The sequence below is a fragment of the Acanthochromis polyacanthus genome, chromosome 13, assembly GCF_021347895.1.
Source record: "Acanthochromis polyacanthus isolate Apoly-LR-REF ecotype Palm Island chromosome 13, KAUST_Apoly_ChrSc, whole genome shotgun sequence".
Lineage (NCBI taxonomy): Eukaryota > Metazoa > Chordata > Actinopteri > Pomacentridae > Acanthochromis > Acanthochromis polyacanthus.
In genome coordinates, this window is record NC_067125.1 from 20683648 (window position 1) to 20696975 (window position 13328).

Here is a 13328-nt window from a genome sequence, read left to right on the forward strand (position 1 = left end):
CTTCCCAGGTTGCTCTCAGTAATTAGGTTACTGAAGTGCATGTAAACGCAGTCACTGATGAGACTTCTATGATGCTGTCTATCACTCCACACAACCCTTAATTTTTTGGCTGTTCTTCACCTCCTGCCATTAAAGTCTGACATTTTCAACAATTTAAGTCTGAAACGCGGACACCTGAAATTTAATTCTTAGTTCTACATGTGTCATGAGCTCTGGCAAGCTTTTGGAAGTGTAGAGTTACATTGAGGTACCAAACAACCACTTGCATGAGAACTGTATATTTTTGAGTAAAGAGAACCGGACACACACTGAACACTTCAGGAGCATTGAGTTAAATACATGAAAAGGTCTACTAATTTGTGCAGGAATTGGATTATGTGTAGCTATTGACAGAAAATGGTTTCTGTAAGATTACATAATGAAATTGAGCTGCCTATGCCCCTCATCTGCTATAATATCCTCCTCCAGAGTCCAGAAGAAGTCTTCATGGAGATCAGACGTCCCTTGGAATGGCACTGTAAGCAGATGGATCATTTTGTGGGCCTCAACTTTAGTGCCAATTTCAACTTTGCACTAGTGGGCCACCTACTCAAAGGTAAAGTAATGTGTGATGTTTGATGAATCATTCTGTGTACATGTTTATTCCAGTCACTTATACAGAAAAACTTATTGACTGTCTTTGTCTGTAAATGTCTCTACAGGCTACAGACACCCATCACCCACCACAGTAGCGAGAACAGTTAGAATCCTGCACACATTGTTGACCCTCATCAGCAAGCATCTGAAATGTGACAAGTTTGAGGTCAACACCCAGAGTGTGGCCTACCTGGCTGGTATGTATGTCAATCTACCATCCACAGCCTCACTTGTAAATCTCAGAACTACATTAGAAATTACTATAAAGTACTGAAATCCTGGTCATCTTTAAAGTCATGATGACATCATAACTACAGAAAAAGATCAGCAAAGAAAAATGAAGGGCTGATGTGGCATGTGTAGAAGTTGAGGCTCTGAGTTAGTTTTTGTAACAGGTTCTTTGTCAGAAGTTGGAGGGGATTTTACAAAACAAAAACAGAACAAATTTATGATGTGTAAACCCTTGCTAACATGTTGTTTTGATTGGTCTGGGTCCTCCCTGCTGTCTGTGATGACCATCATTCCCACCTTCTCATTTTTCTGTGCAGGGCTGCTCACTGTATCTGAAGAGGTCCGAAGTCGCTGCAGCCTCAAACACAGGAAGTCTTTACTGATTTCTGACCTTTCCATGGACCCGGTGCCCATGGACACCTACTCCAGTCACATCACTGATCCTACATGCAGGTGAGCTGATGAACAGAAGGCAAAGCCAAGAGTGATGTCTTACCCTTCCACACCACATCTAGGCACTCTTCTTGAAATTGAGCATGCTTCTAAGCTCACTCATTTTAAGAAGCAGACTTTTTCAATATTATCTTATTTTTTAATGCAAAGTTTGAGCTCTGATCACTTAACGTGGTCAGTTTGGGTTTCACTTTAGCACAAGACAGGAGTATCCAGCTTTTTGCCATTTCTGTTTTTTTTTTTAAATAAATAAAATAATATTTCCCAGTATGTCAAAACCAGGACTCTGATATTTATCCCCTATTCACTGGAACTATTTATGTCTTTGATCGATATATTTCATTACATCTGTGATCTTTGTATAGTTATTGTCAGTTTGCAAATCTAAGAGGACCAAGATTGGTGGCCTGATGGAGTCAGTTAGATAAACTTTTTCCTGTGTACCACCAGATTCTTTTTTCTCCTGTCCAGATAACCTTGACACCAGAAGATCAATAGAGCTGTCTGATCCTCTGTCTAAATAAAAATTAGGTAGTTAGGCTCAAAAGATCCAATCAACAGCTTCTGCTCTAGGACAGGGGGCTGGTTATGGCAAAACGTGAATGAAACTGCATTGCAAGTTGTGCTCTTTACAAAGTAACATGTTTTTAAGTTACTAAAGTCATCCATCCATCCATCCATCCAATCTCTATCAGTTTGTTTTGCTTTTTATTTTTATTTTAAGTACATACTGTAACTGCCCTCACAAAGTACATACTGTTTCATGATGTTTCATGATACATACAACTGGGACATACTACTTTGTCATAGTAATGCGCCTCACACTTTGACTGTCACAGTTGTTTTGTGTGTTTACGACTCATGTGTGACACTGTATGTGTATTGTAACCCTGCTGAGGATTATCTGTCACAGTGACCTGTGAAGCATGCTGACCCTGAATACCTCAAATCCAGCTATAGGTAGTAGGACATTTGGCCTTATTTAATGTTGTTTGTTTTTGTTTTTTTGTCCTTCCAGTGTGAAGTGCTGTAAGATGGCATATGCTGTGAAGTGGTGCTATATAAATAAAATTGAATTAAATTAAGCTAAATTGAGTATTTTTGGCATACTGCATTTAACATACTATTACAGGGACCTATTAAGTCTTTTTGTGATATGGTATATAATGTGGAATTATAGAAATTATAACATAACCATAGTTTATTTTGTGTCATCTGTTGTGCAGGTTCGAGGTTTTAAATAATTTATGATCTGCTATAATCTGCTACTTAACCTTGAGCCACTCACCTTCTTCTCAGAACTCTGCAAGAGACTCAGCCATGGACGTCACCTCAGGTTTCAGATCGCTACCTTTCAGCCCACCACTACCCCACGATGGGCCAGATCAGTCCACGAACACGCAAGTCCATGAGCCTGGACATGGGCCAGCCATCACAGGCCAATACCAAGAAGCTCTTGGGTATGAATTATCCCATAGCAGTCTACAGCTGTTGATTTTTTTCAAAGAGGAGCATCCAAGTAATAGCCATGTTAAATCTCCAGGCTGCAAATGTATGTGTTGTGTTTATGTTTTGCCAGGCACCAGGAAGAGTTTTGATCATCTCATATCAGACTCCAAAGCACCAAAGAGACCAGAGATGGAATCTGGTATGACTACGCCTCCCAAGATGAGGCGCGTAGCAGAGAATGACTATGAGATAGGTGAGAGTGCAAGACAGAGTACTAAAGTGGCATTACAATCTATTTTTGATATGATTCGAAACTGAGGAAATTTAATGTAATGTTTCACTGTTATGATTACAGAGACACAAAGAATTGGAAACTCTCACCTTCGCAAGGTGTCTGTATCAGAATCCAATGTTCTGCTGGATGAGGAGGTGCTCACTGACCCAAAGATCCAGGCTCTGCTCCTCACTGTGCTGGTGAGGAAACACGCAACATAGTTGTAAAGTTGGCTTTATTCTCTGTCACTTTTTATGACCTTGTCAATGGTTCTGTGTTGCTCTGTGTTCCAGGCCACCCAGGTCAAATACACCACTGATGATTTTGACCAGAGGATTCTGTACGAGTACTTAGCTGAAGCTAGCGTTGTCTTCCCAAAGGTTTTTCCTGTTGTGTAAGTAACCAACATCTTGCCTCTGTCTTCAATGACTTTGCTGTGGATCAGGGCAAATAATCTTGGTCTCTGTTTGGATCTTGTAGTATTCTCTGTAGTGTTAGGCCAAGCTTCATGTTGCTCTTAGATTGCTCTGACACATATTCTCCAAAAATCAAAAAGTTCAGAATATGTTGTGACACCAGGGTGCACACACAGAGATCATATTTCCTTTTTGGTACTTGTGAGTTAAGTGAAACCTGCCTTGGTTGAGGCTGCTGTTAGGTTTGTCTTAGGCAGAGCAGCAACTAAGCCTGTTGAAGTAGGTTGACATTTACTGTTCTATTTTGAAAATGATACATAAAAATACATTTAAAAAAGTTTTAAATTCAGCAATTTTGTTCTTCTTTTTTCCAGTGAATGTGTACATTTGAAAAGCATTGTGTTCTGTCTACCTGAAATAAAGAGTGTGGCACTATTTACATTTTTTGGTTTGTTAACAGTATTATGGAGCAAATACTTAGAAGCGCAAGAGTTTTTAGACAGAGTAGTAACTGGCTATGAGGCCACTGTTAGTCCTTTTTATTCATCCAAAGAGACTAGGCCAAAGCTTACTGACAAATTTGCTGAAGCAGTGAGTCCTGACATGTATAGGTGATCTCGGCTACAGGTCTGCATTGACGTTTTGCAACACTGGAATTTTTTTGTATTGTTACGGTCTTTGCTGTGTTTTTCTGTTCCATTCAAAAGCTTTTTGACTCTTAGTTTGAGGGATTTCCTGAGTCTGCACATTTGTGATCGCAAATATCACCCTGCTATTTGTACCTCACCATGGTTTTCTCGCTTCAGACTCTTGAGATGTACGATAAACCCTAAGTTTAACTGCTGGTCAGCCACAGTGTCTTAGTGTAAAAATACTTGCACCATGACAAATGTATTTGATCAAAGCCACAGTACAAGCTGTAAGCTTGTTTTAATGCACTCACATTGAGTGCCATATGCTTTTTATATAGAATTTACAATAGGTGTTTGTGTGTACGTCTTCTCCTCAGCCACAATCTGCTGGACTCCAAGATCAACACTGTGCTGTCCATGTGCCAGGACACCAACCTCCTGAACCCTGTCCATGGCATTGTCCAGAGTGTGGTGTACCATGAGGAGTCACCCCCCAGTACCAGCCCTCTTATTTACAAAGTAATACTTGCTGATATTTTCACTTTGTACGTGCTAAACATGTTAATTCCTCTGATTATATTTTGAAACTCGACATGCTGCCCAAAAGCTGGAACAGTTAATTGAAAAGTATACCAGCGTTGAGCTTTTGGAAACAAGCATTTTCAAATGTACAGAAAAGATCCCTGTGTTCTACCTCTCCTCATATCTCACCTCCCCTCTCTTCTTCACTCTCACCTTCAGTGTCTCCTTCTCATTTCACAGGCTTTGGCTTTAATGGACTGTGGAGGTTTGCTGGACCCTTCTCTAAGGTATGAATGATGCTTCCTCCTGCCGTTTTATCATTTTCTCGAGGCCGCTTTTCCAGGAGAAATTTAGCTTACCAAGCAGTTACACAACAGTTCTGCAACCAACCTGCCAATTGGTTTGGTGATATATGAAGCATCGACCTCTCACAAGCACGCACGCGCACAGACACACACACACACACACACACCAGTAGTAGAGAGGCTGGGGATCATTTCTAGACATATTTTCATGTAATACTAAATTTTGCTGCTGCTCAACAACATAGAAAGATGGAAAGTAGACAGTCAATGTTACAGAATGAAATAGTATCACATGCAAAATTACAGGGACCCACCTCCCATCGACTCTGTGCCATCAAACGTCATGCCCAAAGACTGTGGTCATGTGTATTGTAGTTTCCCCACAGAGCACCAGGCATTGAAAGTGTGGCGCTATCAGTGAAACCAGAATTGTCCCACTGAGCAATTTAAACTCAATTCTATTCAGGCACTTACACCATGTCCCAAAAGTTCATTGTCCTCAGAAAAACAAAGCTCAAAGACTGAATATGCAATATAATCAATTTATTCAATAGCCATATTTCCCCCTTTCACTTTGATCACAGCTTTCAGTCTTTTAGACGTGGAATGTACGAGGTTCTTGAGTGTGGATGGTTCCATCTTCCCCACTCCCACACAGCCCGAAAGTTGAGATGTTTCATGGTGGTCGTGGTGGACTGGTAAAGATGTGACTGTTCAGGATTCCCCAACAGGTCTCCATTGGGTTGAGGTCAGAAGAGTTTGGTGGCCATTCCTCCTAATGCAGAAAGCCAGGTAGAAGCCCAGAGTACCATTACTGAGTCATACGGGCAGTGTGAGCAGAGGCACCGTCTTACATAAATACCAATTCTGAACATCTGTTAAACATTTTCCATTCAGTCACAGGCCTCAATTTTTTTCCTCCTGGCCAAAACTGAAAGTAGTACCTTTTCTAGAATGTTGTTGGTATAATATATAACATATTAAAATGTAATATTGTGCATTAACAGTGGTACCTTGAGGCACAATGTGCAACTCTGAGACCTGAAGTGGACATACCCCCCAAACCAAACTATGGGCACTGAATTTCACTGCTCAGAAGATGGTACTTTTTCTCCATCATCTGTATGGATACGGTTGTTTTGGCTGTTTGTGTCAGAAATAAGCAGAGAGGGCATTCATCAAAGAAAATCCAGTTCTCCCAGTCTTTTGAAGACAGTATTATGGACTTCTTTGCAAAGACCAGTCTCTTCCCCTTTTTCAGTTTGGTGAGTCGCACGGTACGCTGCCTCTTGTTAGCTGTCAGTCAATGTTTCTGTTAAGTAACAATGCACAGTGCTCTTAGGAACATTTTCTGCAAGATTTTTCAGCCTCTGACGGAGTCACAGCATGACTGGTGTCTTTTACTATCAGCCTTTCTCATCCTTGGTTCTTGCAGTTAATCCAAATAGACGTCCTGAGCTAGTAAGGACTTTGAAGGATCCTCTTTTGTTGTACCTTTGCCACCACTTCTGCACCCAGTGGATACTTTTGCCAAGGGTTTGATCTACCTGCTGACCAATTTTTCCCTCATTTCAAAGACAAATGACCTGTACACGAATCTCAGACTCTGAAAGAGTAACTTTTCCACCCTTACTTTTGGCCATCGTAACAACGCTTCCAAAGTTTGGTTGGGAGTGTAATGGAATTTGATCAAGCAAGAAATTTATACACTGGGACATGACAGTTTGACCAGACTAACAACCAAACTGTACCTGATTGAGCAGGTCAAATCAAACATGTTGTCCAGTGGGGAAAACAAACTTTTGAGACATGGTGTCGAAGGGGACCAGTTCATCGCTTGTCCAACTCTATACTTTATTCTTCAGCTTCACTGGAGTAAATTTCCACAACTCAAAGTTGAAAAAATAATCTTGTTTATTTTGTGCTGACCCTTTGTGCAGTCTTTCAGTTTATCCATTGTCTGAAACAAGCCAGCTACTGTCTATTTAAGATTATACTTTAGATTGTAGGGAAAAGCATTCAAAGCATTTCTCTGCTCTCTGAACTGCTAAAAACTAAACAAGATTTTGTCTTACTGCAAATTTAAAGCTGTTCTTTCAACAAAGTAATAAATTGAGCTAAGTTCTTTTTACAGAGTCATCAATGTGAATGTTTCATCAAGTCACCACAAAATGTAGATTTCTCCTCTTTGATTTATGATCCTTGTAGTTGTGCATTCCCCCTGGCTTTCCTGATAGGCCAAGTAGTTTTATGCTAATTTTGTGACCACGATCCTAATATATTTCCAATCATGTAAAAAGAGTAATTTGAATGATGTTATGTTTTCATATAATTCATGTAGAAAATGTGCAGCAAGGTTTTTGTGGTGCTTGATCACAGTGGTTAGGTTACACTGACTGATGACAGATCATCTGCAGTGTTAACCCAGTCAGCACTGGTGTAAGACTTGATTAACACTGTTAGTGTAACATTTCTCTTCTTCACTGTGCCTTTCCGACACACCTGTGAACCCTGCAGCAAACCCAGATACCAGACTATGCCGAACTGATTGTCAAGTTTCTGGACGCGTTGATTGACAGCTACCTGCCAGCGGCTGATGAGGAGCGAGGGGAGGAGCAGCTGAGGACACCCACCTCCCCATACCCCCCAACAAGCCAGAGCCAGCTGAGCATCACTGCCAACCTCAACCTGTCCAACTCCATGACCTCACTGGCCACTTCACAGCACTCACCAGGTCTCACTCTGTCACACACACCATCACTGACTCTGCATGGACAACACTGAAACAATCCATGCTCCACAATATGTGTACTTCCTCCTCTCATGCTCCTTGTCCTCTGGTCCACTCAACTTTTTGATTTCTAAATGTTGTCAAGATTCATTGATTCAAGTCGAACTCTAGGACTAGGAAGACGTTTTCCAGACTGAAATTTCTACTGTTGTCTTTAATACTGTGATATTATTTTTTAATAATAGATAAAAAGTCATGATGCCTGGGTAGAAAAACTGCACTCAGAGTTCAGGAATGCAGGGGTTAGTAGGTCATTTGATTATGCTACAGCATCCTCTGTTGTTTGATCAATTCCATGTCAGATACATTGATGAAGGTCAAATGTTTGAGAGTTTGTAGGAAATCAGGTGTAACAGCAGAGCATTCTCAAAGAATGCTAGCATGACTAAAAGTAAAAGCCTTTCACTGACCAGGAGAAATCAGCAGAATTAGAAGTTATTTTAAAGGAAGGAAGGTTTATTGTTTAATCTACCATTGGAGGGTCCTCAAAGCATCTGCTCTTTGACAGAGATAAAGAGGGAATAGGTTAGGCTAAATAAAGTCAATTCAAAGTTTCTTCATCCCCACGTACTGACTGTTGACATTTGTTCTAGATTACAGGGTTTGTTTCAGTCTGCCATGTAGGCATTTACATTTCTCCTAATGTCAGACACCAAAGAGACACAGAGCTCCAGTGGATGTTTCTGAAAGGCTGTGACTTTGCACTTTTTTACAGGATATACACACGTGGACAAAATTGTTGGTACCCCTCAGTTAAAGAAGGAAAAACCCACAATTCTCACTGAAATCACTTGAAACTCACAAAAGTAACAATAAATAAAAATTTATTGAAAATTAAATAATCAAAATCAGCCATCACTTTTGAATTGTTGATTAACATAATTATTTAAAAAAACAAACTAATGAAATAGGGCTGGACAAAAATGATGGTACCCACAACTTAATATTTTGTTGCACAACCTTTTGAGGCAATCACTGCAATTAAACCATTTCTGTATTTGTCAATGAGCGTTCTGCAGCTGTCAACAGGTATTTTGGCCCACTCCTCATGAGCAAACAGCTCCAGTTGTCTCAGGTTTGATGGGTGTCTTCTCCAAATGGCATGTTTCAGCTCCTTCCACATATGTTCAATGGGATTCAGATCTGGGCTCATAGAAGGCCACTTTAGAATAGTCCAACGCTTTTCTCTCAGCCATTCTTGGGTGTTTTTGGCTGTGTGTTTTGGATCGTTGTCCTGTTGGAAGACCCATGACCTGTGACTGAGACCAAGCTTTCTGACACTAGGCAGCACATTTCTCTCCAGAATGCCTTGATAGTCTTCAGATTTCATCGTACCTTGCACACTTTCAAGACACCCTGTGCCAGATGCAGCAAAGCAGCCCCAAAACATTACTGAGCCTCCTCCATGTTTCACCGTAGGGACAGTGTTCTTTTCTTCGTATGCTTGGTTTTTGAGTCTATGAACATAGAGTTGATGTGCCTTACCAAAAAGCTCCAGTTTGGTCTCATCTGTCCAAAGGACATTCTCCCAGAAGCTTTGTGGCTTGTCAACATGCATTTTTGCAAATTCCAGTCTCGCTTTTTTATGAGTTTTTTTCAGCAGTGGTGTCCTCCTTGGTCGTCTCCCATGAAGTCCACTTTGGCTCAAACAACGACGAATGGTGCGATCTGACACTGATGTACCTTGCCCTTGGAGTTCACCTTTAATTTCTTTGGAGGTTGCTCTGGGCTCTTTGGATACAATTCCAACGATCCGTCTCTTAAATTTGTCATCAATTTTCCTCTTGCGGCTACGTCCAGGGAGGTTGGCTACTGTCCCGTGGGTCTTGAACTTCTGAATAATATGAGCCACTGTTGTCACAGGAACTTCAAGCTGTTTAGAGATGGTCTTATAGCCTTTACCTTTAAGATGTTTGTCTATAATTTTTTTTCGGATGTCCTGGGACAATTCTCTCCTTCGCTTTCTGTTGTCCATGTTCAGTGTGGTACACACCTTTTCACCAAACAGCAGGGTGACTACTTGTCTCCCTTTAAATAGGCAGACTGACTGATTATGAGTTTGGAAACACCTGTGATGTCAATTAAATGACACACCTGAGTTAATCATGTCACTCTGGTCAAATAGTTTTCAATCTTTTATAGAGGTACCATCATTTTTGTCCAGGCCTGTTTCATTAGTTTGTTTTTTTCAATAATTATGTTAATCAACAATTCAAAAGTAATGGCTGTTTTTGATTATTTAATTTTCAATAAATTTTTATTTATTGTTACTTTTGTGAGTTTCAAGTGATTTCAGTGAGAATTGTGGGTTTTTCCTTCTTTAACTGAGGGGTACCAACAATTTTGTCCACGTGTGTAGCAGTTACAGATTTGGATTATTGCACCATAAAAATGATAAATCCTAAAAAGTGCAGAGTACGATGGAGTTGCCTTCCCATCTCAGGGATAATGAACACAGCACAGGATTTCTAGAGAATTTGGAACTTCCCACTGTGTTTGGGAACTGTTGATGTATGCCATGTACAAATAAGGGACACTCGTGATGTGACTTTTGTCATCCAGCCAAGTTCACAAGGGACTGTCTGCGCTGCCAGTGTGCTTACTGTGCATGTGACAGGACAACAAATGATGCTTTAAAGAAGTGTTTGTTCTCAGGAGAGCCTGTATGAGGAGATTCTCAATCATCAGTACCTTTATAATTCATCATAAAAGACCTGGGGCCTCATTAATAAAGCTTGCGTACGCACTAAACAGGGCTAGAAAGTGCGTACGCCACTTTCTACGCAAAGGTTGTGATTTCTAAAAACAAACTTGCTTACGCACATTTTGGAGACAGAGGGAACGGCAGTGCCGGAGGGTGAAGTGGTGAATTGAAGCCGGATTGATCTCAAACCTTTATTGTCATCACATATTAGACTTGTAGAGCCGGATAATCATAAATCCTCATTGTTGTAGATGTTCCTATAGTGCGCCATTCGGCCTACGACTGTATTTGCAGAATTATGTTCATATATCAAACTTCCATCTTCAAATGATATAGAGCAGTGAGTGGCACTGATTGATTACTAATTTGGTAAAGGCATGTGACAATTAGTCCAATCGCTGATCAAGCGGATAAATAGCGGGTGACAGCCGTGCGTAATGTGGCACAATGGATGCGCTGGCATTGCTGGAAATCACATAAATGGTAGATAAGAATGGAGAGAGAGTTCAGGGATCACGGAGATTTCCTGGCCCATGACGATGACTGGCTAATAAGCCGATTTAGATTCCCTAGAGCAGTGCTCTTGGATCTATGTGCTGAACTGGGCCCTGTCTTAGACTGACCCACCCGCCCAAACCACGCCATCCCGGTACAGACACAGGTGCTGACCACTCTGCGGTTTGTGGCGACCGGCTCCTTCCAGCGGGAAGTGGCCGACAGGTATGTGTTTTATATGAAGAATATATGAGATTACATTTGTTGTCTAAATCTTATCTGGGTCTGATATACAGTTAAATGATGTCCTTTAGGTCTGGGATATCACAACCATCCCTCAGCGCAATAATGCCAGCTGTTTTGGATGACATTATAAGCATGACCAGTCAATACATCAGGCTTCCTTACACTGTGGGTCAACAGTCCAACATTAAACAGCATAACTGACTGCACTCATGTTGCTGTAAGGGCTCCGAGTGAAGATGAATTTGTCTATGTGAACCGAAAAAATGTACATCGGACATGATCATAACAAATTTAGTGGCAGGGTGGCCTGGATCAACACATGATTCATTCATCCTGACGCACAGCAGTGTAGGGAAAAGACTGCAGGCCGGCGCTGCGTAAAATGCTGTGGATCAGCAGCTTATTTATATACAGATACATTCATGAGTTACTTTGCATTGACCATTCATGGTAAAATGTGGGTGTGTTGTGGGCAGGATGTGAGGTGGATCCACCTGCACAATCTTCCAGCTGGTGTGTGATTTATGAAGAAATTGTGTGCAGCTGTACATACGCACAGTTTTATAATTCAAGGGCATACGCAAACTTCTAGTATGGATCCTACGCAATGTTTTATAAATGAGGCCCCTGTAATTTAAGTAGTCGCTGACAGACTTTGGAGGTTGTTATGATCCAACCTCTAGGGGTTGGCTGGACGCAACAGAATAACCAGCTGTTATTGGTTTAGGTAAAGAGATTTATTGCTTAGTGGCAAAAGGAACATAAAAGTGACAGTGAACACAAAACTGGTGAGTGTTGCTAAATCAAAGAACGCAATAAAACAAAATGAAGGCTAACAGAGTTCCTAAAACAAAACAACTGAATTTCCTAGCCAAACATAACTACATCAGCAACACCCACCACCAGGAACAAAAACTAATGCAAAATGTGCACAAAACGAACTAAGCAAAACTGGTGCCTATGAATATGTACACATACTGAACACACAGTTCACGAATACTCAAAGTACTGAATGGCTTCTTCACACAGACTGCAAAGTGGAGCCTCAGTCTCCGCTGAGACTTAGGGCTCCACACCAAATCCACAGCAGCCAACAGAAGTTCGAATTTGTCTGTAGCACCCACCACAAGTGCTTACAAACCAAAGGAACACACAGAACAACAATACAAAGAGGCACCAGGGTGGACTGATCATAAATACCAGCCACCCCGACTAATAACTTGGTGGCAGTTATGTACTCTGCAGGTGTGGCGCTGGCTGCATCTGGTTGGATAGAGGCAGAGGGGAGCTGGAGGGTGGCCAAATCAGGAAGGTCTGAAGGCGGGGCGAACAGGGCTGCAATGCAAGTCGTCATCTCCATAGCCATTAGGTGGAATGGCTGGCAGCTGGTGTTGAAGAGTCTCAGGGACAGCCACAGCTGAACCCACACTTGCAATTTTCCCCACACAACAGGCCCTAAAAAGACACCACCTCTGAAATCAAACGGCACACCAATACTGGTGGCCGTAACAGAGGTGCTTTGATTTGTACTCGCTTCACACTGACAGAGCCCAAACACAGTGGGAAGGTTTCATTTCTCAAACAATCCTGTGCAATGTACCTCCAGTCTGCTTGGTACACCTCAGAAACCATCCTTGACGCAGTCCAACAGTCTAAACTGTAACCAGCTGCTGTCACAGCCTTTCAGAAACATCCTCTTTTTTTTTTTCTTTGATCAATGTGAGAGAATTGCAACTGTCTGACAGCAGACTGATGCCTGTCCTGTAATGTAGAGTGAATGGAACAACATGCATGTCTCCTGTCCGTATGAAAAGTCCATATTGATCTGCGCATTGTCTGTTGATGAGTTGTACTGGACTGGACCAAATTCTGCATAAGAGAAAATTGGTCAATGCTGCCAGTTGGTCATATTTGCCGCTTGAGAATGTGTGTTTTCTTACTTTTTGCTGTGAAGCTCTAGCTTAGTCTTCATATCTGTGACCTACATGGAGAAACTGCTGCAACCAGTGGACATGCAAGGGTCATGTGATTAACAGAGCATCAGGTGGCTACAGTAAACTTCCACTTTGTACGCTGCAGCAGAAAAGAGCAGATCAGAATTCCCCATTGTGGAAGTTACTTCTAAAGTCACTTTGCGTTAAGGTGAAGAATGAAGTTGACCCAGTGGGAAATCA

The 13328-nt window shown here is 41.5% G+C and overlaps 1 protein-coding gene across 1 annotated transcript in view; it reads left to right on the forward strand.

Annotated features, from left to right (window-relative positions):
- nf1a (neurofibromin 1a) overlaps positions 1-13328 on the forward strand; it is a 161692-nt gene that overhangs the window by 142570 nt on the left and 5794 nt on the right. The window contains 11 exon segments of the mRNA XM_051958253.1: positions 469-595; positions 702-833; positions 1185-1320; positions 2620-2780; positions 2900-3022; positions 3125-3243; positions 3337-3437; positions 4469-4584; positions 4587-4610; positions 4854-4900; positions 7436-7652. Of these exon segments, the coding sequence (XP_051814213.1) occupies positions 469-595; positions 702-833; positions 1185-1320; positions 2620-2780; positions 2900-3022; positions 3125-3243; positions 3337-3437; positions 4469-4584; positions 4587-4610; positions 4854-4900; positions 7436-7652 (1303 nt within the window).